The sequence below is a fragment of the Carassius carassius genome, chromosome 35 (genome assembly GCF_963082965.1).
Source record: "Carassius carassius chromosome 35, fCarCar2.1, whole genome shotgun sequence".
Classification (NCBI taxonomy): domain Eukaryota; kingdom Metazoa; phylum Chordata; class Actinopteri; order Cypriniformes; family Cyprinidae; genus Carassius; species Carassius carassius.
Genome location: NC_081789.1, coordinates 21,125,945 through 21,152,933, shown reverse-complemented (window position 1 = coordinate 21,152,933; position 26,989 = coordinate 21,125,945). Strand labels below are relative to the sequence as shown.

Here is a 26,989-nt window from a genome sequence, read left to right as displayed (position 1 = left end):
ACCTAAGACATTTCGCGTTCGTGGGATATCATACATGATTAGGCCATATGATCTAAGATTACACTTCCTGGTAGTGACTTTTGGAGAACATAAGTAAGGAGGCAGTTTACCAAGTATGGACTTAAAAAGAAAAATATACCAGTGTTCCAGCCTGCGATTGTGCAGAGATGGCCAACCAACACTCTCATACAAGTTGCAATGATGAGTACGAAAATTGGAATTAGTCACAAATCTTAGTGCTGCATGATATATTGAATCCAGCATTTTCAAAGAAGCTTTGTTTGCATGCATATATAAAATATCACCATAATCCAGCATTGACATAAATGTTGTTTGTATAAGTGTTTTTCTTGTACTAAAAGAGAAACATCCTTTGTTTCTATAATAGAAACCCAACTTTACTCTTAGTTTTTTTTGTTAGACCCTCTATATGCTGTTTGAAAGACAAATTTTCTTCTAAAAGGAAACCAAGATATTTATAGACTGATACTCGTTCAATTACTTTCTCGTCTAGTGTAGCAATTTGACTAGCATCTTCTGTTTTCCTTGATTTAGAAAAGCACATCATTTTAGTTTTATCAGAGTTTAGTACAAGTCTCAATTTCTGAAGATTCTTCTGAATAATTATATAGGCAGATTGCAGATCCTCTATAGCACTTGTCAAGGCTGGAGCAGAACAATACAAACAGTATCATCCGCATAAAAATGACATTTAGCATTTGTTACATTTTTACACAAGTCATTCATATAAATAGTAAATAAAATGGGACCCAAAATGGACCCCTGGGGAACACCATTTTGTATAAATAATGAGTTTGAGGACACACCATCAACATGAACACTTTGTGTTCTGCCACTCAAATAGTTGCCAAACCATTTGACAGCTTTTGGAGACATTCCAATATCCAGCAATCTCTGAGACAGAACATAGTGGTCAACTGTGTCAAATGCTTTTGAAAGATCTAAAAACAGTGCAGCACAATAATCTTTAAAATCAATAGCACTTATAAAATCATTTAACACTTTCATAGTGGCAGTGACAGTGCTATGATTTTTACGAAAACCCGATTGCGAATCATATAAAATATTTTTATTAATAAGAAGTCTTTATATATATATATGTGTGGGTGTGTGTGTGGGGGTGTATCGGTATATATATATATATATATATGTGTGTGTGTGTGTGTGTGTGTATAAATATATAAATATAAATAAATATATATATATATATATCAGCAGAAATACTGAATACTTTATACTTCATTGTTTTTAATAAATTTTATAGTATTTTATACATGTAAATAGCTGTATGTATTTATTATTTTTTATTTTTTTTTATTTATTTTTTCGTATTGTTTTTTTTTTCTTATTTTATTCAAGTTAAAAGTTATGGCCATTTCTTGTGTTTATTTTTTTCCCCAGTTTTCAGCCAAAATTCTGAAGTTTTAGGCCTGAAACAGTTACGTTTAGTTTAGTTTAGTTTAGTTTAGTTTAGTCACTGGTAGTGAATGTAGATGTATACAGTGAAAGTGCTGCGTTTAGCTTTGCCGGCTGGCAGATGGACTGTTAATAGCCATGAGCCTTTCTTGAACCTCATGTCCTTTATAATAACATACAGCGCTCTGCAATTACTGTGTTCAGATCACACTGAGCTCAGGAATCAAACGTTCCAGAAACACTACAGCATCTGTTGTCTTTTGTGCCAATAACTGCTCCTGCAAAACAATTAAATTGATGTGGATGGTAAATAAAGTGCTTGTTTTCTTACAAGGGTTATGAAGTTATACTGCTGTAATTTAATATTATCTTTAATTTTCAATATAGAGTTGCTACTTATTATATAATTCACAGCCTCAAATTCACTGTCAAAACTTCTCTTCCTGCTCATAAGTATTTATAAGCTCATATCCTTGTTTTTGCTCTTTGTTCTTAAATACGGATTCATGTGAATTTATTTATGCAAGAGCAAAGAAACCACTAATCACTCTGAGTAAAAGCAACATACTCTAATTTTTTCACACCCCACAATTTATTTTCTGCAGACACAGGAAGTAGTTGAAAGTGCTGTAAAGCTTCTACCTGCGTTTAGGGGAAAGGCACAGCTGTGGCTTAATTATTTATATTCATACGCATATGCAACATACTGACAATAATCTCCACTAGACTAACACAAAAACCTTCAGAAATCATTCTAACATGATGAACAGAATTTGGTTGAAATGGTAATCTTTTGTAATATTATTAATGTATTTAGCATCACTTTTGATTATTTAATGCATTCTTTCTGAATAAAAATATCACCCTAAACTTTTATATCCTTTGTTTTGCAAAAATTTAAAAAGAAAGTGAGCTGCAAAATAGGTCGTGATTTAGATATCAACACCTGTTCAGTTTTTAGCAATTTAGCCTGACCTAATAAATAATCCAGCAAACTATAAAACTATCCGAAAGGAGTAACCAGTTCTTACAGAAATCATTTACACCCAGAAGTCTTAAATGTACAACATTCTGTGCAAGTGGACTTCATATTTACTAAATCTTTATATAGAATTTATATCTCCAATAAAGCATATGTCCCCTTTAAGCTCTGTCACATGCTCCCAAGCGCTCTCTTCCCATCATTCCCCTCCAGAGCCTTCAAGAAATCATGAGCTTCAGCATTAACCCATTTTCATGTCCCATTGTCTTATCACGCACTGAAAGGCGCACACGCGCATGCAAGCGCTCGTGTCCACAGTAATCATTAGCTAACATATGGAAGCAGGAGGCTGTGCATCCTCTGATCAGCCGTGCTTTTATGATAAGTCATGTGGGTTTAGACGTTAGCCTGCATCAGTAGTGTAGTGTGGCTCTTTAATTGGTGCCGCTGTGAGAAGCCTGCTGTTTGTGATGTGCGTCTCACTTTCACTCAGTCAGCATTACCGTTTCTAAAGGTCGGGACTACAATCCTGCATCACTTTTTACCAGTTCCAGAAATCAGTGCTTAAAGCCCATTTTTCATGAGCTGAACTCAAAGATCTAGGACTTTTATCTATGTACACAAAAAGCCTATTTCTCTCAAATATTGTTCACAAATCTGTCTAAATCTGTGTTAGTGAGCACTTCTCCTTTGCCGAGAAAATCCATCCACCTCACAGGTGGGGCATATCAAGATGCTGATTAGACAGCATGATTATTGTGCCTGACGCCATCGAATGCAGGAATGCTTATATTAAATTAAGTTCAATTAAAAAGTCGTACAAAATTATTTTATATTATTCTATTACTGTATTGTATTTTATAGTATTTCGTAATATTATTGTATTGATTTTGAATCATAATATTATTATTGATTATTGAAAAGCATTTTCGGTTTCGTTTTTTGGCCCAGAATTTTCATTCTGGTGTATCCCTAATAAAATATGTTAATTTACATAAGTCACATACAGTTACATAAGTTTAAACTTGTTATTATAAACCTAAATGTCTAATTATAATGCTAACAACAACTAATAATAATAATATATAATAATTATTATAGTTACTATGAATAAATATGGATTTTCAATAAGTTACAAATTGCTTTTAAGTTACATAATTAATATTTTACATGTATTTTTATATAATGATACTGATCAGAATCATAGTCTTATAATATTTTTATTAGTATGATGATAATTATTGTTAATATTATAAGTGTGATTTGTTAATAAGTTACATATTGCTATTTTGTTACATAATTTCGATTTTCATATTTTTATATTTTTTAAAAAATATAATTGATTACAATAACTTTATTATAATAAAAATATATAAATTATACTAATATTATATATATATATATTTATACTTGCATATAAATGTAATTATACTACTAATAACTTCTACCATTACAACTATACTACTACTAATAATAATAATAAACTACTACTAATTATTATTATTATTATTATTATTATAATTATTATAAGTATTATTATTATTACTGTATACTTTGAGAATTTCATTAAAATGTGAATATGTTTGCAATCTGAGTTACAATCTCTTGTTTTGTTTCAGGTACAAATCTATGAGCTTGAGGAGCATAAAATTGAGACGTGGAGAGGTAAGAAATCCTCACAGGTGGTTCTTTCTAGTGCTTTGTGTTTTGTGCTTTTCTAGACGTTTTTCATGTTTCTTTTTTTTTTTTTAAACAACAGAGCTCTATCTACAGGAAACATTTAAGCCTTTAGTGAACATATTTCCAGATGCAAGGTAAGAGCAATTAATTTCTGTGTTGGCATGTATGTCATTTATTGCCTTACTATAGAAAGTTGCATGCTGTAGGGGGATCTTATACATAGAGGACATGAGTGTAGTGAACCACTAGAGTTCCTTTAGTAAACCACAAACTCTGTCACTCTCACATATTGCCTCACACATAAGTCACCCATCTGTTCCTCAGGTCACCGCAGTGAAATTGACTTTCTCTGTCTCTGTATGTTTTGTGTTTCAGCATATTTGATGCGGTGTATTCACTGATCAAAAACAAGATCCACCGGTTACCCGTCATCGACCCGGTCAGTGGAAATGCACTTTACATTTTGACGCACAAAAGGATCCTGAAATTCCTTCAGCTGTTTGTAAGTTCAGCAGTATGTTCTATGTGTATCACTTGTGCATTCAGGTCATTCAGGGGTTTGAGGTTTAACCGATGCTGTTACACAGTCATATCCTCCAGAGTGACAAAGAATGAGGAAGGAATTGAATGAATAGGATGAAAAAGTGCGAAGGAAGGGAGGAGTAGAGCAGATGGAGAGGAAGAGACAGTCTCTAGATTAATGTCATCTATCTGATCACAGTTCCATGGCCTTTTATATACTTCTGTAAACCGCTTCCATCTCTCACAAAGTATTTAAAAGACAGAGGTTAGTTAAAGTCTCAGAAGTATATCTTGCATAGAACTGCACTGCAGAGGAAAATAAAATGTACTTTACATACTGAAAAATAGGGCAGACAGCCAATATAATTACTACAATTATTCATGTTCTTATGTTGCTTGAATTATAAAATATTCAAACGCTGACAAAGTAGCTTGTGCTTATGTGTCTCAGGTGTGTGAGATGCCAAAGCCCGCCTTTATGAAGCAGACACTGGATGAGCTGAGCATCGGGACCTACAGCAACATCGCCTTCATCCACCCCGACACGCCAATCATCAAAGCACTCAGCATCTTTGTGGAGAGGAGAGTGTCAGCACTGCCTGTGGTGGACGAGTCAGGTTTGATTCGAAAGAAAAAAGACAGATTTTGTGTATTCCAATACTCTTACACTCATTAAATTACTTATTTTCTGTGTATTTTTGCCTTTTAGGAAAAGTTGTAGATATTTATTCAAAATTTGATGTCATTGTAAGTATATGCAATTATTTTATTGTTGAATGTGGAAAACGTTTGACCTGGGGGGTATTCCAGAAAGCAGGGTTAACTTACCGTGAACTAAAACCTGAACTCTCGGTTGATTAACCCCAAACCTTGCTTACTCGAGGTATGTGGTTCCAAAAACTCGTCCGAGAGTAAGTTAATTCAACTCCGAGTATGTTCCTGGTTAAGACTCAAGACATTCTCAACAGAGCGACGAATCGACGAGTCACTATAGAAACGGACGCTAAGAAAAAGCGCGCCATGCTGTTTCTTCTTCTTTTGTTAATTAGTTGTTTACATGCTTAGAGCATATCGCCACCTAATTGATGGCTGTGCAATCATTTTTATTTTTTTCCATTTAATCTTTAATACTTGAGAATGTGAATTATATTGTTTGTTTTATGCTAATTATACATTAAGTCATATCAGATATGTATTTTGATTTAGAATTTAGACATTATAGAAAAATGCCACTCCATGCAGTGAGATATAACATATAATAAATAAAATATATAAATATATATAAGTTAAACATTACCTTGTCATAGTGTTTTATAATTTATACATACCTCTTAATACATAATTAACAGATAACTCTTATATATGCCAATAAAATAAATAATCATATTAGAATAATATATTACCTTATTTATTACTTATATTAGCGCTTCCTCATTAACATACATATATATATATATATATATACATATATATATATATATATATATATATATATATATATATATAATAGGCTATATTACATAGTCTAATATTATATAATGTTGTGCGGTATCCGTCACGCCCACTGAAGGCTCGCTGAAGTGAACTAATCCTGGAACATAACCTGCTCTGGAGCAGGTTATGTTCAGAGAGTGAGTTGCTATGACAACTAACTTAACCTGAAAGTTACCTCCGTTTTTGGAACCGAAAGTTGAGGTTATCCATTTACTTACTCTTAAACATACCCGGGTATGTCACATAACCTGCTTTCTGGAATACCCCCCTGTACTACAGACGTTAATTATCTTTGTGTGTTTGTAGAATCTTGCTGCTGAAAAGACGTACAACAACCTGGACATTAGCGTGACACAGGCACTGATGCACAGGTCACAGTACTTTGAAGGGGTCATGAAATGCAACAGATTTGAGACACTGGAAACGATAGTAGATCGGATAGTCAAGGCTGAGGTGAGCTTTCCCATTGTTGTCTTTCTGTTCTCATAAATCTGCAAAAAAAATTATTATGACCAAAAACAGATATGTACTTGGTTTAATATGTTTACTTCAGATGCTTCAGTCCACTATTGAGGAAATATGCTAGACTAGCTCTTTATAGTATATATTCTGCATCTGCCTTTTTTTGAGTTGTTCTTTGTAATTTATTCTAAAACAGCTCTTTGTAATAGGTATTATACATCTGCTCTTGGTAACAGTCAGCAGTTGCTCTAGCTCTTTGTAGTGGAAATAGAGTTGCTCTTGGTGATATACTCTAGAGCAGATCGTGTTTATAGATAGGCAGGTCTTCATGGTCTTTTTAGATATATTCTATCATTACTTAGTTCAGTACAGATGAGATATGCTGGAGCTGTGATAGATATTGTGCAAATGCTCTTGCTTTTTATAGTGGAAAATTTTTTGTGTTGCTCTTAGTAATTTATTCTAGAGCATATCTTGGATCTATATTTGCTCTGGTAAAAATTTAGCAGGTGCTTAACCTCCTTATAGAAAATTAGTCACTCAATATTATATAGCAGTGCTTGGTAAGGTATTTTATACAGTGATTAAAAACAGTCAACAGTTGCTCTTGTTTTTTTGTACAGGAAATATAGAATTGCTCTTGGTAATATATTCTAGAGCAGATCTTGCTAATAGTATTATGCAGCTGCTCTTTTTTGTAATGTATTCTAGAGATAAAAGCGATATTCTAGATAGAGCTGCTCTTTGGTAATATTTGTGTCACACTTGGTTCTATATATTCTTTAGCTGTTCTCATTCACTATAGAAAAGGTATTATATAGTGATATAGATGGGTGCTCTCTTGCTCTAGAGCTGCTTTTAGCCTTTAGTGTGATCATATTTTAGTGTGGCTCTTGTTTGTAAATATTCAAGAGCTTCTCTAATTTACTATAGAGGAGATATGCTTGAGTTGTTCTTGGTCTTTGCTTTTGGTTATGTTGCTCTAGATGGTATATTGTAGATAATCTGGGTAATAGATGCTCCAGAACTGCACTTAGTTGTTACAGAGGTGTTCTTCTTGTCACTCTTGTTTCAAAACTTTAGATTGTGAACTAAAGCACCTCTAGTTGAACTAAAGAACTCTAGTTCGCTATTGATGTGATATTCTAGACCAACTGAGTAAACAGATGCTCTAGAGCTGCTCTTAGACATTATAGAGCTGTCATTCTTATCACTCGTTTCTAGATATTATAGAGCTGCAATAGCTCGCTAAAGAGGGTATATTCTAGATCAACTAGGTAACAGATACTCTAGAGCTGCTCTTAGTCTTTATAGAGGTGTTATTTTTTGTCACTTTGTCACTTATTTCTAAATATTCTAGAGGTGCTTTAGTTCACTTTAGATTGGACATTCTAGATCAACTGGGTAACAGATGCTCTAGAGCTACTCTTTATTGAGATCATATTTTAGTGTGGCTCTTGTTTGTAGATATTCAAGAGCTTTTCTAATTCACTATAGGGGATATATGCTCTTTAACTAAGCTTTAGGTTCTCAATATTTTATAGCTACTCTAGGTCACAAAAGTGGAGAAATTCTAGAGCTGTTCTTTTCCCTAGATACTCTAGAACTGCTCTAGATGCTTACTCTATGTGTATCTGTCCTTGGTCAGGTGCACAGACTGGTGGTGGTGGATGAGAATGGCAGCATCGTGGGCATCGTCTCTCTGTCGGACATCCTCCAGGCACTTGTTCTCAACCCCGCAGGTATCAATGCTCAGCATTCCTAAAGCACATTTCCAGCAGGACCCTCCTCCTCCCATCCTCTCTCGTCCGAGCCACAGGTACTACTGCTAATCCTGAGGTCATGGAGACGGTGCATGTCCGCTGCCTGGCTCATGATGTGTGCGAGGATGGCATGTGCCAACTTATACTTTCTGTTTCCACCAATGAGCCAGACAGGATTGACTTTGATTCTAGAGGGCAGTGTGTGTGTGTATATGTGTGTGCACGACCACATTTCACCGCATATGATTTTGATTAATGAGGCACTTGCAGTACATCAGAGCCCCTCCCACTGCAGGGCTTCCCATCTGCTGATGAATAGTGTCCTGCAGTAACTCAACCACACGCTCTGTCCTCTCAACATATGCATACACACAATGTCGTAGGTCTTGCCACTATGACCACTAAACATTTCTGCTCATAAATTTACATACCCTTACAAAATATGGAAAATGTTAATTGTTTTAACAAAATAAGAGGATCATATTATTTGAATACTGTCCTGGATAAGCTGTTTGTATAACAAATGTTTGCATATGGTGCACAAGACAAAATAATAATTGAATGTAGATTAATTAACCAAAAGTTTACAGACCCTTGAATTTACTAATAATTGAATGTCATTACCTGGATGATCAACAGCTGTTCTTGTTCTGAGCTGTTAAACTGCTTTTCTTCAGAAAAATCCTTCAGGTTCTTTGTTTTTTTTTTAGCATCTTCTGCATATTTGAACCCTTCCAACAGTGACTGTATGATTTTGAAATCCATCTTACACTTAATACAACATACAACTATTACAAAAGGTGCAAACACTTAATGATGCTTAAGAAGGAAACACGATTCATTAAGAGCAGGGAGTGTAATTTTTTTTTTTTTATATTGTCCTTCAGAAGCTACTTAACATGTATGTTTCCCAGATTTACAATTTTGTTACAATTTTGAACATTTTGCAACGGGAATGTAAACTTATAAACAGAACTGCATAACCAATAGATATGATGTACATCTACAACAGACTTCTTAAAATCAGATGATTGGACATAATACACGTCTCTCTATTTAACTCAAACTTTCTAGATTTCATTCTGAGAGGTCAATGTGTGCTGGGTGTCTGCCTTGTTGGCTGTGAATTTATAACACTGCATATTAACTGCTTCTGTGAAGAGTGTTATGAATCCCAAGTAGCAGATGTGATGTTGCTAATATTGCAAATATAGTTTGCGCAGATCAAAAGACATTCTGCTCCTGGAGATGGACCTTTCCTGCAAAGTCATGTTTCAACTTATGTAAAACACTTTCTAAATCAGATGTTTTTGTGGACCACTGCAGTGATGTTATTTTGTAGACCATCCCAAAAATTAGCATCACCCTGGATCCCTTGACAAAATCCCAACAGGATTTTCCATTGGTTTTTGGATTACTGCAGAAAAAATTATCCACGACCAGTAAAAAAAAAAAAAAAAAAAAAAAATTAAAATGTCACCACCATGAAGCTTCTATCAACTCTTTCAGTCATTTCCACTGAATGTGTGAGTTAGAATAGTTTGCAAGAGTACGATTAAAAACAGCAAAGCTGTAAAAGGGCACTAATTTAGTTAAATGCTCATTTCCGGGGTTTGGCCTACAAAAACACTTCATCCTCTTTATTACTAGCAGCTGGATTAAAGGGTGTCTAGAACCAAAATCAGCAGGAATCCAGATTTCTGAACAGTTGAAAATACATGTTTGCAAGCTACTAGTGGTTGTAAGCAGTATTGCAGCTAAAAAAAGACCTCTTTTACATATCGTCTACTCTTTTGCAGGTATGACCAGGAAAGAGAGCGAAGCAGAGACGGAGTGATGCTTCTTGTGGAGATTACTGGGTCATGTGACGTTGCTGTAAGAGACTGACGTGGAAGCAGAGACCACAAGAGTGGAACCAGGGAACTTGACCTAGATGTGTGCTGTTAGAGAGCAAAGGAAGAGTTATTTGGTCTGTTATCTGATTTCTAGATGGCTGTATGGGGCGATGAAGGTGAATCATCTCTTATTCAGAAGGATACTGTGAACTCTTCCTATTATATCACACTAAGCTTCTGCACGCACACTATGATAACTATATCTTTAGCTAGACCTAAATCTACGCCATCTGGTGTTTGAATAGTGGTCTGCACACAGACTACGGACTGTACCATAATCGCCTCTGTTGGAGGGGGTGTCTGTGCGTTCGCAGGACATTCAGTAATAATCTCAGTATTCAGTGCATGTTATGACTGTTTGTTCCTTGTGTATATACGATTTTCGGCTTCGGCTTGTGGCGTATGAGCCAGTTCACATATTTGTACTACTCCTGCATCTAGGAACTCGTTTAATCTGTCTCCGCCACAGTCCCTTTGTAAATGCAGACAGAAATGGTTTCCTCTGTATCTGTCTTTGGTGCCTTCTGTCCAGCAGTTATCGCCCACTACTGGTTGCCAATAGAACAAGATTAATCGAATGTTTAAATATATCGAAGTGAATGTTACAGTTGTTTAAAAAAACCAAAAGGCCCGTTTTGCTGTTTTAGTGTGTGTCACTGATTTTATTTATTGCAGAGCTCTACATTTCTTCACTTGGGGTGTTGATTATTTTCTTGATGTTTTTGAAATGATGCTGTAAAGGAAAATTAAAATGTTTATTTATTTATATTTAACACATTTGTAATTTTAAAAGCGATATCTAAGTGTGAGATGGAAAGATCTATGAAGCCCCTATGCAGTAAAACCACGTGCTGATCAGTGACTTGATGTTCAATGCAACTCAACCTTAAAATCCCACGCTTTTTTTTCCCCAGTCCATGAGGCGACTGACCTCTTGTTTGTACTGTACACGCACGCAGAGCTTCTGTCTGAGGAATATACAAGTGCCAGAGAAAAGTCTATTTTTCTGTGTGTTCGATGTGTGGAATACTTCACATTTTTAGTTTTTGGCATTTGTTTTGCAGATATGTTAATGTTGTTGTTATGAAAGAGTAATGTCCAGAGATAAATGCACATCACTGACATGTGACTGCTAAAGGATAATCATGCTTTAGATTCGTTTTTTATTTACAGTTAAATAAAAAAGAATAAACAAAAGTCTGAAATTTTTGTGTTAAGATCTTTGGCAAGCCATTTCTACAACATAAAGCATACACACACGTGTGTGTGCTGTGTATATTTTTTATTACTATATATATAATTTGAAAATATTTACATGTATATATTTATTTTTATATAATTTATATTATATATTAACATATTTAACACATGAACTTTTTTTAATATTCACATTCATGTGTGTATATACTGTAGAGAGGCGTGTCTGGTCACGTGACCTGCCAGTTGCGCCTAAAACCTGACAGAACGGAAACATCATGTGTGACTTCGAAATTGCATTGCTGCTCTTAAGTGCTAAAAGTGAAAGTTTATAAACTTAACAAAGTATACTTTATTTATCTCGAAAATTCATTACTTGTTGCTCCTGGTTGCATTTTCAGTCAACCAGCTGCCAGGCTTCTTCCGTGACCAATGCAGGAAATAGTCCGAAAATCTAATTTTATTAAATTGAACTGTTTATTGAACTTTACACATTTTTAACTCTATTTGTCTTATGTTTTGTACCATATTAGATACATAAGGCTTTTATGGATTATATTTTATGATAGACCTAAAGTGAAAATACAGAGCTACTTCTCAAAATCGCGCAGAAAATCTACAAATCAGTTTTATACAGAGCACCATGCAATTAGGTGATGTTGCTGTTATTTTTATGGCCAAAGGTAAAATGAAATTCTGAAACATGTGTGGGGTAAAACGCCCCCACCTGTTTTCCCAAAATAACCACTAGAGGGAGTCAAGATACATTTTCACTGTTACTATGCACTACGTTTGACAACGGGGATAAACAAATCTCCTTGCAGAAGCTGACACCAGCGACGTATTTGAAGAGAAGAGGATTACATGGTAAGCGCTATAATTTTCAGATATTAGTAAACAAGTGTTTAAGAGAATATTGTTCTGCAGGATATCACAGTGATGTATGATAGATGAATAGTGAAGTCTGTAGTTTGAGAGGATATGTTATTTATAAGTAATATAATTATATTTAAAAAATTAAACATTTTTTGAAAAAGTCATAGGTTGTGGGGTAAAACGCCCCCTACGCTGAGGGGTAAAACGCCCCCCAGAGGGCATAGTTTCTCTCTATCATAATTACTATAATAACATATTTCTGTCTGTCAAATCCTTTGTTTTACACTTAATCCAGTATAATTAGGTGGTAAAATCAAAATATTTGAAGAAAAGAAATAAAAATTACCTCAACTGAGCATTAAGCTAGCTTGATAGCACAGTTAGCTCACTGATGGAAGGTGGTTAGGTGACCCAATGATAAACCATAGTGTCTTTTAATGCATTTATTGAATGTATTTCACTACATAAATATACAAATTTATAAGTTTAATATTTATTTAGGGTTTTCTGTTTGTCTTGGTGATAGTGGTTAACAAATACATCAATTATCAACCCCATAAAGGCCTAGTGTAGAAATCTCAACCACATATATATATATTTTTTCTCTCCATATAGATGCGGACATATAAAAGAAAAAGTAACCATGGTGCTTATACAGAGCAAGCTCTACAAAATGCCATCAGAGTGATTGAAGAGGGAACTGCTTTGAAGGCTGCAGCCCATCAATTTGGAGTCTTTTTTTTATTTTAGGGATAAAAAAGTTTTGGAGCCTGGATCAAAGTGTTTAGGCCACAAAGCAGTTTTTATGTCATCATTCGAGCTCCAGTTAACTGAGCACATTCAATCAATGGAGAGGGCATTGTTTGGGCTTTCAACGGTTGATGTAAGGAGGCTGGCCTATGACTAAATGTGCATGGATGAACAGTGAATGGCTAATGAATTAATGTTTATTTATTTATTAATGTATTTATTTATTTATTTATTACAACATATTTGTTTGCATGGCTTAGTTATATGTATAAATATAATTGTTAAAATGGCTGTGAATGGCTAATGAATTAATGTTTATTTATGTATTTATTTATTTATTTATTACAACATATTTGTTTGCATGACTTAGTTATATGTATAAATTTACATGTTAAAAATTTTGGGTATGTTGGACATTACTCAAATAAATATTAATCTATATAGGCCTATACATGTTGATACATTACTTGCCTTTTACTTTTAGAGATTAAAAACTAGTCTGTTCATTTTGCTGTTGATCTATGAAGCAAACTGGTTGGTAAGAAAGGGGGCATTTTACCCCACCTTTGGGGTCGTTTTACCCCACCGCTGGGGCAAAACGCCCCCTTTGTTCAAAAAATATTTTTAGTCAAAATACTAATTAATTATGAAGGCTGAGCAATTTTAATATTTGGTGAATAATTCCTGCCATAGTCACTCAAAACCGGGATGGCCATTCTAGTCACATTTATGTTTTGTTTCACTATAATGTCACGTTTTCCTTAAGGGGGGCGTTTTCCCCCACTCTACCCAAATGCTCTTAAAAATTATAAACCATCAGATAGCAGGAGAGTGTAGTTTTAGCAAAGTTGTGATTATGAGGCCATAATTCGTGTATTAAACATTGCATGGCTTTATAGAGTAAAATTACTATTATTTCCTTCCCGTTTAGCCTAAAGAGAAGTCAAAAGAATATGTGGAGATTACCAAAACCTGCCTGACAAAATAATGTGCCAGATTTTTAGATGTGAGTAGAAACACCATTCAAGATATTGTTGATGAATTACAAGTCTGTCTCCAAGAAAAAACTGTCAGTCATAACCAACCTGTAGCTTAATCATAAATGTCCCCTCGAGCGTTTGGTGCGCGCTGTGGAGCGCCGCTGTGTGCGCCTCTGGCGAGCTGGTTCCTGCCTCGTGCTCATTGGTTCATTTGGCTGATAGCGACAGACACCTGACTTACAATCCACCCGCTACTAACTGATCCATGAAACCATAAAGAAAGAGCACGTAGGCAACTTCTTGTCGACAAGCTCGGACCTTCATATCTCAAGGTAAATTCATATGGACGTGGTGTTATTGAGCACTAAATAAATAGTTGATATTTATAAAATATAAATACTCAGTGATGATATTTTGCAAACGCTCTATTGCAGATGGGCGTGTGAGATTAATTTAACACTTTTAAAAAAGTTCCTCTCGAACGAGGGCATGCTATTTCCTTAACTGAAACTACGTATTTATATTCAAATATATTTATTTTATTCATTTATTTTAAATAGTTTGTTAAATGTTAAAAAGTTCGCTTTTTAATATTTTTGGATATTTATTTTACAATATTTTGAACTTGAAAAAATATATTTTGTACATAGACGAATAGCCTAATTACTGCGATTATGTTTAATAGCTACTTAATATTAGGCTATTATAATATCTCAGAGTATGTTTGCATGAGCTACTGTAGCTATGTATCTTTTCAACAACATTTGTCGTTTGCAAATATTGAAAGAATGCGCGCGTGGTGATTTTATATTTAGATTCGCATTGTTTCACTTTGCTCGATATTGATGTCACGCCCCCCGTAAAGTAATTAGGCTGCAGAATATTCCACAACACTACGTGCCAGAAAGCACACAGTCGCTTTCTCCACTTTAGTTCAGTATCTGCGCGTTTATATTTAAAACAAGCATATGTGTCAGGTGCACGAGGATGACATTTGATCTTTTAAATGCATTTCCACTATCATAGGCATGTCGCTGCCCCTTTATCATAAGCAAAGACATCTCACGTTTTCCATTTGCATGTATTGAACTTGCAGACGAGCTACATTCAAGGTCACTGCCTGGATACTTTCACTGCAGCATCATAAGCAAAGGTTGTCTAGTCAGTCACTCATGTCATTTAGAATGCTCTTTATGTAGGCAGCCCCTAGCATTCACCACCGTAACCACAGTAACTCCAATACTACTGTGGTATTCTCTATAAAAGTAAAATTTCTTGCATGCAAATTAATGTTAAAGAAGATATTTTGAAGAATAGTCACCATTGTTTCAGTGCCCATTGACTTCCATTGATGAAATGGTATGGTAAGTCAAAGGAAGAACCATACCTGTTTGTTTACCAACATTCTTCTAACTTTCACAGAAGAAAGAAATGCACACAGGTTTGGATTGACATGAGGGAATAAATGATGACAGACATTTCATGTTGGGGGAGCTATCCCTTTAACAGTTTCTTAAGAAGAAAGAGTATAAAAGAAGGTTTTTGAAGAATGTGTGTAACCAAATAGTTGACGGTAGCCATCGACTCCCACAGCATGGGGCAAAAAACTATGGAACTTAATTGCTTCCGTCAATTGTTTGGTTCCAAACATTCTTCAAACAAACAAATCAACAGAGGATGGAAACACATACAGTTTGGAGCAACTTGAGGTGGAGTAAATGATGACAGAATTAAATTTTTTTGTTGGATTTCATTCTAAACTCATATAGCATGCAATTAGACAGTTAGGTCATATTTGGTATAATCAGTGCACCATTGTAGCACCAAATTTTTTTGTAAGGGACCTGGTGAAAACTGTCAACTTGGTCAAAGTGCAGAAAGTCACCTCCTTAGGTTTTGAGACCCAGTTATTGTCATGTTAGTCCTGGTGTGACTTACCTGAAAGCTCAATGAGTTGTCCATGAGTCTGGCCAATACATGTTGCCATTGTTTTTAGATGCTGGCCTCTCGTGCACTTGTGCGGGGACTGCAGTCTGGATTCTGGAGGAGGGTGTCAACTTCATCTGCTGCCTGGGCTGCACACACTCACGGTGACAGCACTCTCTCAAGGAACAATCTATTTGGACAGATACTTTCACATTTTTGACTGTTGTTGTTCTTGTGCATTTGTCCTCAGATATTGATGTAGTTGACTGCTCCGTTCCTCAGTACAACAACCGTCTGGACACACCACTGCCAGATGTTCCATTTGTCAGAAATCTCAGTGCTGAACAGAAGAAACTCAAAGAGAAAGAGAAGGGATCATGGACCCAGCTCACCAAGGAGGAGAAACTCGCCTGTAAATCTGAATAACTTAGGCTAACGTTTAGCTTTTTTCATCTACTGCTTAAAAAGCAAATAAATCAGTCATAAAATTTCCTGTTGTTATAAGAACAGGTTAGACTTTGACCCTAGGTGTGGAGGAAACTGTTACTCACTCACAGGGTTCCCGAATAACCAGATTTGTCTTTACAATAGCTGTAGCTAGAAACATGCTCATATGTAATTTTTTTACTGAAAGTAGGTACTGTAAGGAAAATATGACCATTAAGAAGTCTAGGGGAAATAAGATTGTTTTCAACAAAGAAATGAATACTTTTATTCTACAAAGACACGTTAAATTATAGATTTTTTAATTCTCATTAAAGAATTAATTAAAGAATTCCATAAAAATATTATGCAGCACAGTTGTTTTTAACATTGATAGCAATAATAAAATTCAGCTTTTCACTAGGAATCAATTACATTTTAAAATACATTTAAAATAGAAAACCTATTGTAAATTGTAATAATATTTTACAAAATTATTGTTACTGTATTCATAATCAACTAAATACAGCCATGTTGAGCATAAAATACATATTTGAAAAACATTTTTTAAAAAAATCGTATAAACCAACAAAAGTTTAAATGGTAGTGCATATTAATAATTATTTAATATGATATTGTATTTTATGGAATATTATATGATGTTTGTATTTATATATATTGTATTCATATATATATATATATATATATATATATATATATATATATATATATATATATATATTCTGGGTATATACAGTAATGTATGTAGCCAGTGTTGCTCTTAGCTTCTTAGCTGGACAGTTGAAGAACAGCCTTTTGGACCACATTGCCACATTGCTCGATTCAATTCAACTACCAATATAAATGATTAAAATATTTGGGTCTTAATGGCTTGAATGCTGACTGAACACTTGGCAGAAACTGATCAATTTCTTGAGTAGCTATTAGAGTTATTTGCTTCCTAAGTTGAGAGGATTCAGCAGGATTTTTCCAATTCCAGTATAAGTTTAATGTCACAAATCACTCCTTAGTTATCAATACAGCCTGGTATAAGAATAGAGATTTTTTTTTAAATATATTTTTATATTTTGTATGTTTGTACATTTTCTGCATTAAATTATATTTTGATATTTTATTATTATGTTTTTATATTTATTTCAGTGTTATAGTCCTTTGTGATGTATAATAGATTATTTTACCTGAGTAAGATCCCTTAAGGCTAAATTATTAATATAGTAAATGGGTCATGGATTTTGGGACTCATAATGATAATGGCAGATATGTTAATGACTTCACGATCATTTGGCCTCAGGTTTTAAAAGTTCTTTTCCACCAGATGGCAGCGTTGTTTAACTGTTTTCACTTGAATGGCAGCCAGCCACCTTGCCTTCCAAATGTGCATGCAAGCAGGGCAAGCTCCTAAATCCAACAATTACTATTCAGATCATCTGTGGTGTTTCTCTTTCTTTCTTTTTTTTTCTCAGTGTACAGACTCACACATGAGCTGTCGTACGCAGAGATGAGGCAAGGTTCCAAAGAGTGGATGACTGTCCTCGGGGGTGTCTTCATCTTCCTTGGCTTCACAGGGCTGCTGGTGTGGTGGCAGCGTGTCTATGGTGGGTGTATATATGAAGATATTCATATGTATACATCCTCTAAATGATGCATAATGGTTTTTGATTACCAGATTATCATGGCAGGAAAGCCTTAAATGCTTGAATTTCAGGCATTTCATCATTCCGGACACGCTCCGTTGCTTTGATGTGAGATTTAGCTGGGTTTAATTGTGTTGATGATTTATTTATTCATCCAATCTGAAATCAGAAACCGATGTCAAATCCAAAATCAACAGATTGGCTTCTGCTAAATTAAAGGTATAGTCCATGCAAAAACATTTGCTCACCCTTATTCCGAACCTGTATACATTTCTTTCTTATGTGGAACACAAAAGATAGTTTGAAGAATGTTGGGAAACATAGGTTCCATTGACTTCCATACTATTTTTGTCCATATACTATGAACGTCAGTGGGATTTAAAACCATTTGGTTTCCAATATTCTTAACAATATCTTCTTTTGTGCCCAAAACTTCTGTAATATCTTATTTATTATGTCCTTACTTTGGATGTCAATGGGATCTGAAGCTGTTTGGTTGCCAATATTCTTTAAAAATATATATTTTGTGTCCCATTGACATCCATGGATTTTTTTTCATGGATTTTATTTCAACATTTTTCTTGAAATTTAACAAGTTTAATCACAAATTATAATGACTATAATCTCGAGATGATTTTAGTTTTTTATTATCGCTGGGCCCTAATCCTCTTCCAAACAATTGGACTCAAAACTGTTTGGTTGCCAATACTCTTCAAAATATTTTCTTTTGTGTCCCATTGACTTCCATAGTATTTTTTGTCCATATTATGTAAATCAATGGGACCCGAAACGGTTTGGTTGCCAATATCATATTTTCTGTTCCATGGAAGAAAGTCATACAGGCTTGAAACAACATGATAGGGGGTAAATGATGACAGAATTTATGTTTTTGAGTGGGCTATAAATTTATGTCATAGAATTCTTGCTTAGAATTCATTTTTAATTGGATTTTGTTCTTTGGGCCTTTTAATTTTTTATCTTTTTCCTCTAATGTGACCATCAGTTCTCATAGCACGGCTCGCTCTGATTTCTCATGTCAGATGGAAGAATCAGCATGGCCTTTTTACCTGCAGCACACACTCCCGCTGAAATAATTGGACTGGGTTGTGCTTTGCAGCCAACGGTTTAAAGAAGCGGAAAAGACGGTAAAGATTTACTTGTTTGAGCCACGGCTTCAGTTCAGGAATCCCTTTAGACCCAGCTGAACTTCCTTACAAACGATAAGAAGATTTCTAAGGCTGTGTGTGTGCCTAAGACGGATGGAAAGCAGTTGACATATTTAAAACAGAATGAGTGTGCATTGTGTGCTTGTGTGTGTGTGTATTTGTATAAGTGTGTGAGCGGGATCTTGTCGGAAGCAGATGAGTCTTCTCCATCTCTGTCTCAGAGGCCCTAGTTCTTTGAGGAAGGAAGTCAATGCTACATCACCTCAGGAGAGATACAGTAGAGGAAAATAACGCAAGGAGGGAGGAATACAGAGAAACTGTGAAAACAAAAGTTTGGTGAGGATCCTTGTGGGGGAGAAAGAGGGGTGTAGCCGCATCAAAGCAAGGAAGGTACAGAAGTCCAAATGTCAGTTGTCAGTTGAGCGCTGGGTATTTCCCACAATTTCTGGCTCATGTCATGACTTGAAACACTCGCTCTGGGCCGCTGTTCTTCAAACTCATTAGGGCTGGGTATTAAGAGTCGTCAGAGGTTGACTTTAGCAATTGTTGGGATTTAAAGAGGAGATGAAAGAAGTGATTTTTTTTGGAAAGCCACCTGGGATACAGTCACACTTCAGGTTCTTATTCTGGGGTTTGCAGGCATCTCTGCCCCACAACTCCCTGAAAACTGAACTAAATTTCCTGTACATACCTCAGGGCAGGTGTACCGACTCCAACTGGCAAAAAAAATGTGTTTGTGTGACAGAAACTATACCCTTGAAAAAAATGAAAATATAAACCAAATATCAGATATACAGTCTGAGTCCAGATTGAGAATCTGGGATTCGAATTCTAAACCTGGAAATAAAGAGAATAGAAAACTTGTGAAAAAATAATTTAATGCATTAATGTATTTGTTTATAAATAATGTATTTATTTTGAAATATCTGTATAATTTTGCATTTCTATTTTAATATATTTTAAAGTGTAATTTATTCCTGCGAAGGCAAAGCTGAATTTTCAGCATTATTATGCCAGTGTTCAGTCTCACATGATCCTTCAGATCATCATTCTAATATATTGACTTGCTGCTAAAATTATTATTAATGTTGAAAACAGTTAATAGTTAAACAGTTAACTATTTAATATTTTTGTGGAAACAGGGATACACTACTGTTCAAAAGTTTATATATATATATATATATATATATATATATATATATATATATATATATATATATATACCTGTACATACATACAACCTGTGTACGCCATTAAAAATAATAAAACAATATAAATTAATAATTGGCCATTAGTTGAGCGACAAATTAGAGTATTACAATAATTTCTGAAGGATCATAAAACTGGAGAAATGGCTGGTGAAAATGTGTTTAAATCTTTTTCAATTCAAATTTATGCTGTTATGCTGATAATATAAAACTATTTAATAAAAAAATGATACTAGAATTATTTTTTTAATGATAGTAGAAGCGCGTGGATTTTTGAACACTGCTGTACAAAAACATCCTGTTTTCAGTGCTTCATTCTTATGATTTAGTTAAGAAATAATATAGGACCCTCCACTGCAACCTTTTTTAGACCGAGTACATTTGCATGTTTATTAGCTCTATTTTTACATGAACCAGGTCTGTGATATTAGCAGACGGGTTTGTGCATGCTGTGCAGACGCAATTGTTTTCTCTAATTTGTTTATTTTATTTTTTTGTCCCCCGTTCTTTGCCTGGAGGATATAACTCCACAGAAGAGTGATCTGTCGGGTGCTGCCCTCTGTTAGGACTCTTAATTTTTTGCTGTGTGCTATTGTTCACTTTTTTTCTGACAGGTTTGCAGTTCCTCTTAGGGGAAAAATAGTCGGGGATTTTGCACAATTAACTGTTTTCCACACCTGACATCCCCATTGTTTTCTTTTACACATTTTTTTTTATTTACCAGAGTTTTATCTTAAGCTTTTTGAACTATTAATAAATAATTTGTTATTCTGTGAAACAACTAAATTTAAATAAAGCTAAATAAAAATTCCAATGCAAGATGGTGAATAACTTATGACCAAATTATAACATTTGGAGGAACAACTTGTATTTAAACTAAGAATATTACTTCTTTATGTCACCCATTTATTTTCTCTCTCTTTGCAGTGTATGGTGATGTTCCGCACACTTTGTCTGAAGAGTCAGTTGCCCAGCAGACGCAGAGGATGATAGATATGAGAGTGAACCCCGTCCATGGATTCTCTCATAAGTGGGACTATGAAAAGAAACAGTGGAAATAAATAAGTATTAAATGCATTCCACCGTAATGACTAAAAATGTATCAGGATTGCATTAATGAGAAGTTCCAAACTCAATAATGCTGTGCAACCGACAGCCTTAAAATATATTCCAATGTGAATCTAAATAAATGCACTGAATTAAACCTTGAGCTGCTCCATTATTCTGGCTTTTTGTACTGTTTGTACTGAGAACAAAGCATGTGTTGGTACATTTAACCTGATACCTGACTACCATGGAGGTGAATATGCGTTAACGTGATTGGTTGGGGCAGGTTCTGAGAGAGTGCGTTTAAAACAGTTTTAGATGAAGTCACACAGCTGTCACTGCTTGTGAACTATAAGTGTGAATTTAACATCAGTGAACTTTTGTAGAAAGTAGAACTTCTGACTTTTTTAATAGCATCATTTATTATTTGAATGGATTATTATTAACTACTCAAAAAGTATTATTTGTATGAGTAAATTTTTATATATATATATATATATATATATATATATATATATATATATATATATATATATATATATATATATATATATATATATATACTGCAAAAAGGCATGGAAAGCCAAGACACCAGCATAAATCTATCAGTAATTAGAAAGAAATCCTGCCCCTTGTCAGTGGAAATTAATACTAGCTGGTTCAGTCTCAAGATTGACCAAACTGTGTTATGACACTCCCTGGTTCCCCTAATATAAATGTATTTGTCAAAATGTGAGAACCCTGTTAAAAATTTGCCTGAAGTACGGAGTCCTGTGGGAATAATGAAAAGCAGCTTTGACAAAACCGAAAGGAATGAAAAGAAGTACACTTCAAACACGAACGCAGACACCATAAATACACTTCATCTGGAGAGTACTACGCCAAAAGCAATGAATGGTGTGACGTAGTAGAAGTGCCGCCCCCGTGAGCGAGTATCTTCAGTATTCAGTTTCTAAAGTGTTCTAGCGTCGCTTCAATGAACGCGCAAGCCTCGATGTCATTCGTCGGCGGTGACGGAGCACGCTTAAATTCTGCACGATCCGTGCCCCGCGTTGGAGAAACTGCATCTTGACAAAGAGCGTGGAAATCTACATGTACATTTTACACACAGCAAAAGTGCTTTTTCGTGCGCTGACTTGGTTGCTATTTTCTCTTCCGTCTTTCTGGGACCTCGTTTGCCAGTAGAATTGTTAGAAATACAGCGTTTGCTTTAACTCTCTTCTTCGTTCTTGTAACGTCAACGACGTCGCGTTTTTTCTTCTTGCTCTTGGCTGGAGGTTCGCTGGAATATAAGCGCACTGAGTTTGAGCAGTGAAGGGCATTCCTCGCGCAGCGCTCGAGAGGCGTTTGGATCTTGACCGCGCTGCAGCAACGGCCAATCCGGTCTATACATCCATCCATCAGCGTGCAGGTTTGCTGACAGTTCTGGCTATAAAGTAAAAAAATTACGTTTTTATGAGTCATAACCAATGCATGTGATACTAAATAATATAATTTTCCTCAAAAATTGCGTTTTAATAAGAGAACTCACGTCAACGCGATGTGAATTTGACATTTTTTGGAGCTTTTCTCTGTGAGAGAACGTTTTTCTCTACGATGCACCTCGAGTAACCGACTCATTCCCGCTCTCGCCTGTTTTTTATTTTCGTGTTTAATAACGATGGCCAACGAAATTCGCTATGACAATCGGAATATTGTGGAGAAATACCTCAATCACAAACTTTTAAAGAAAGGATATGAGTGGAAATTTCAATCTTCCGGGGAGGATGATGACACCATCAATACAGGAGTGGAGGACTCCTCTCCAAACTCTGACAGGAGGCTCCAGGCTCCCTCAGCCGGAGGGGGGAACAACTCTGAATGCCTGATGGCAAACCGGGTCACACGTTCAGACCCTTATTCGAGGATCTACCGGGCGTTACGCGAGGCTGGTGACCAGATAGAAAGGATGTACCAGCGTGAATTTGAGGAGATGTCCCACCAGATGACATTCAGTCCCAATGCAGCACAACGCAGCTTCTTAGCTGTGGCTGAAGAGCTCTTCAGAGACGGAGTGAACTGGGGGCGGATCGTCGCTTTCTTTGAGTTTGGCGGGACCATGTGTGTGGAGAGCTTGAACCGGGAGATGGCGTCCCAGGTAGATAATATTGCACACTGGATGACAGACTACCTGAACGGGCCACTGGAAAACTGGATAGAGGAAAATGGAGGCTGGGTAAGTTTATGGTCAGATGGTCGTGACCTTTGCCCAGTTGTTTATAAATGCATTTCTGCAGCTGAAGCTTGCAATCATTAACACAATCTTTTTAAGCAGCCAAGATCCATTAGTGTTGTTATCGATCACCTGTGATTATGTAAACAAACTATTTTTACTTTCTTAGTAGAAATTGATTCTGATTAGGTCATTGTGTAAAAGACTACATTACATCAAAAAAAAGTTTTTGTGCTTTTGAGTCCACGTCTTTTGGCCTCTTAAATGACAAATAATGTCAGAAAATGAAAAGTTGTTCTCCTGGAAAAGAGACAAAAAAAAAGAAGGATTATTTATCCTGTAATATAAAGACTTTGTCCCGTCTTGTATTAGAATTTCCTTCCTCCTATAGAACCTGCAGCTGACTAGCCGGTAGCAATGGTTTATGGCTGTGGTCTAGCTAAAGGCTATCAGATATTTAAAATATGTCTAACACTTCCCGTTTTAGTAGGAAGTATGTCATCACTAGACAAAAAAAAAAAAAAAGGACACTCGTAAAAGCGATTCATAGGGGCATTATGGTATGCAAGTTGAGTAGTAAGTCTTTAACAGTATAAGGCAATGAAATGAATTCATCTGATTGTGTCTGCAGTGCTTTTAGTAGAATGGGTTAGTTTTTGGAGTTGGATTGGTTTGAGTTTAATCAGCTTGGGTTTTAAAAGATCAATCAATTTGAAAGTGACAGTTCAATCAAGGTAAGCCACGCCCCATTATGTCATGTAAAACATTCTTTCTCTCTCTCTCTCTCTCTCATCACTTTGAGGTAGAGATTAGTTTTCTCAAGGAAATATACAGACGTACATGATAGGTCATTATGAACTCAAAATGATTGTTTGGTAGGTAATTATTTCAGCACAGATGCATTGTGTTTCCTTCTGGAGCATCGGTGAATGTTTGAACCTTTTTTAATAGTTGTGTTTGAGTCCCTCAACCGTCCTCAGTGTGAAAAGATGGATCTCAAAATCATACAGTCACTGCTGGAAAGGGTTCGAATATGCAAAAGATGCTGGAAAACTGAAGAATCTGCAGGACATGGATGATTTTTCTGAAGAACAGTGTTCAGTTTAACTGTTCAGAACAAACAAGGGACTCATGATCATGAACATGATCATGAACATAGATCAACCAGGTAACCACACACAATATTAAGAATCAAGGGTTCCCAAACTTGGGAAGGGGGGTATTTTAATAATTTAACAATTTTTTTTTGGTCTTGTGGACTATTTGTAAACATCTTTTATGTAAAATATCTTACTCAGGACATTACTAAATAAAAAATAAAATGCATTTGGGATGATCTCTCTTATTTTGTTCAAATTATCTACATTTTCACAGATTCTGGCAAGGGGTTCCCAAACTTTCGCACATATATATATATATGTATGTATGTATATATATATATATATATATATATATATATATATATATATATATATATATACAGTAGGTGGACAGCCTAGAGGCCCTTTTTACTGCTGCACGTACTGGTTGGAGACTTTCATTCAAATTTAATAGTGCAACAGTCAGATATTGTATAGTGCATGTTTTCCCACTTATGCTACCCCTACTCTAAGTTTAACTTACAAACATGACTGGTGCAGCTGGCCCCAGGTGGGTTGTCTTTAAAACGAAATGAAATCTGGCACGTGTAAAAACTGAGAATATCCATGAACGCCCAACTCCCTAGTCAAAACAAGTAAACACTTTTTATTCCTTCTAACGAACCCTTGTTTTAACACTATCCTTCACTCTCACTGCAGTGCTTCTGTGCTGAATTATTTACGGTATAAATTGGAGCAGCCCATCATTGTTGTGTTGCTCCTGTATGGGTGGACTGACTCCACCCTATTCATACACAGTGCAGCATCTCAGAACCCCCATGAGAAGAGGAGACCATCTGTGTCCTCCAAATCAAGAACTGAACTACATTATGAATAGTGGTCGACTGATATGTGTTTTTTGACAGCCGATGCCGATATCTTGGAAAACAGGTGGGGTGATAGCCGATATGTTTTTTAAATTATTATTATTAATATTTAAGAAATTTGAAATAATTTGACAATGGATTAAAAAATAAATGTGTAAAAGAAACATTCTTATACTTTAGATGTATATTTTTCACAAATTAATAAATATTTAATAAAAAATATAATTAAGTAAACACTGAACCCAAGAGGGCACTCAGTATTCTGGGAAGTTTGTGTGCACTGGGAATTTTTCAATATTTTCATATTTTTCAAACCCTCATTTAACATAAGGCACACAGTGAAAATGACATGAATATGACTCTGAGCAAATGCATAAAGCGCAGCACGAGTTTAAAGTTTAAACCATTCAATTCACACGGACCGACTGCCACACAGAGAACACGCGATCATGCTGGATAAAAATGCACACTTCACAAGATCTCACAGCTGGATTCGACTAAGTTTCCAAGGTTTGTGAAATTAAATGTTCATTAGTCATTCAAAGATTTGTTTAAATAATATAAATGTGTATTTGCTTAATGCTGACGGCAAACAAGAAAGTATTATAATGTTTACCTTTCTATTACTAATAGGACTAATATAAAAGCAATCGTTATAATACTTTTTGTATACATTAATTCCTTTGTTTAACCGTTCTATCTGATTATTAGACAGAATTCTATCTGTATTAGACAGAACTGTTAACGACAAGAGAGAAAGTGTGAGCACTGTGTGTGCTCAGGCGCTGCTGCTCTCAGTGCCGTCAAAATAAAAGTCCCGCCTCAAACAAATCGGCCAGGCAGAAAAACATATCTGCCGATGCCGATATTTGAAAAATGCCATAATTGGCCATAAAATGCCAAATTGGCGATATATCGATCGACCACTAGTTATGACTGTGTAATGGTGAAATAGTGTTAAATTGCAGTTTGGGAATCTTTTCTATTTATATTCAAACAATCAACCATGTGTGCATGGTATATTAAGAGATGGTACAGTCATCTTCAGACTGAATACTAGAGGTTAGCCTAGTTTCTCCGCTGTCTGCTACAGCTATGCAGGTGGCCCAGCAGATCCATTATTCTTGTCTGGACGAAAGGTGTGCTGGGGCTGAATTAATGATGGTCATTACTCACCACATCTGCTGCAGGTTAGACTGACTCAAATGGCTTTTGATAAAGTGAGGTACAGGAAGAGCATTTCAGAGAGACGGCCGTGCACAAACACTCTCCAGATGGAATCCTTATTTCATTATTTTAAAGGTCAGTTGTAATGACTAGATGCTTGACTAACAGTATTATAGCTATA

General features: G+C 35.4%; 3 protein-coding genes across 14 annotated transcripts in view; all 3 read left to right on the top strand.

Annotated features, from left to right (window-relative positions):
• LOC132116215 (5'-AMP-activated protein kinase subunit gamma-2-like) overlaps positions 1-10,256 on the top strand; it is a 76,063-nt gene extending 65,807 nt beyond the window's left edge. For 10 of the 11 annotated variants that reach the window (XM_059524915.1, XM_059524916.1, XM_059524917.1 and 7 more), the window contains 8 exons: positions 4,039-4,084; positions 4,179-4,233; positions 4,475-4,601; positions 5,073-5,238; positions 5,331-5,368; positions 6,422-6,568; positions 8,226-8,319; positions 10,140-10,254. In XM_059524915.1, the coding sequence (XP_059380898.1) occupies positions 4,039-4,084; positions 4,179-4,233; positions 4,475-4,601; positions 5,073-5,238; positions 5,331-5,368; positions 6,422-6,568; positions 8,226-8,319; positions 10,140-10,177 (711 nt within the window). In that variant the 3' untranslated portion in view covers positions 10,178-10,254. Of the gene's footprint in view, positions 1-4,038; positions 4,085-4,178; positions 4,234-4,474; positions 4,602-5,072; positions 5,239-5,330; positions 5,369-6,421; positions 6,569-8,225; positions 8,397-10,139 lie in introns of all 11 variants that reach the window. The other variant, XR_009425606.1, reaches the window with a different exon arrangement.
• A 3,980-nt stretch (positions 10,257-14,236) lies between these two features.
• Positions 14,237-21,626, top strand: LOC132116213 (cytochrome c oxidase subunit 4 isoform 1, mitochondrial-like). Its single transcript, XM_059524914.1, has 5 exons — positions 14,237-14,370; positions 16,035-16,128; positions 16,215-16,376; positions 17,872-18,003; positions 21,344-21,626. The coding sequence occupies exons 2-5, from the start codon at positions 16,035-16,037 to the stop codon at positions 21,475-21,477; spliced, it is 522 nt and encodes a 173-aa protein (XP_059380897.1). The 5' UTR covers positions 14,237-14,370; the 3' UTR covers positions 21,478-21,626.
• A 1,184-nt stretch (positions 21,627-22,810) lies between these two features.
• LOC132116212 (apoptosis regulator Bcl-2-like) overlaps positions 22,811-26,989 on the top strand; it is a 52,462-nt gene continuing 48,283 nt past the window's right edge. Inside the window, exons 1-2 of one of the 2 annotated variants that reach the window (XM_059524912.1) lie at positions 22,811-23,678; positions 24,627-24,906. In XM_059524912.1, the coding sequence (XP_059380895.1) occupies positions 23,124-23,678; positions 24,627-24,782 (711 nt within the window). In that variant the 5' untranslated portion in view covers positions 22,811-23,123 and the 3' untranslated portion in view covers positions 24,783-24,906. Of the gene's footprint in view, positions 23,679-24,626; positions 24,907-26,989 lie in introns of those variants that run through there. The other variant, XM_059524913.1, reaches the window with a different exon arrangement.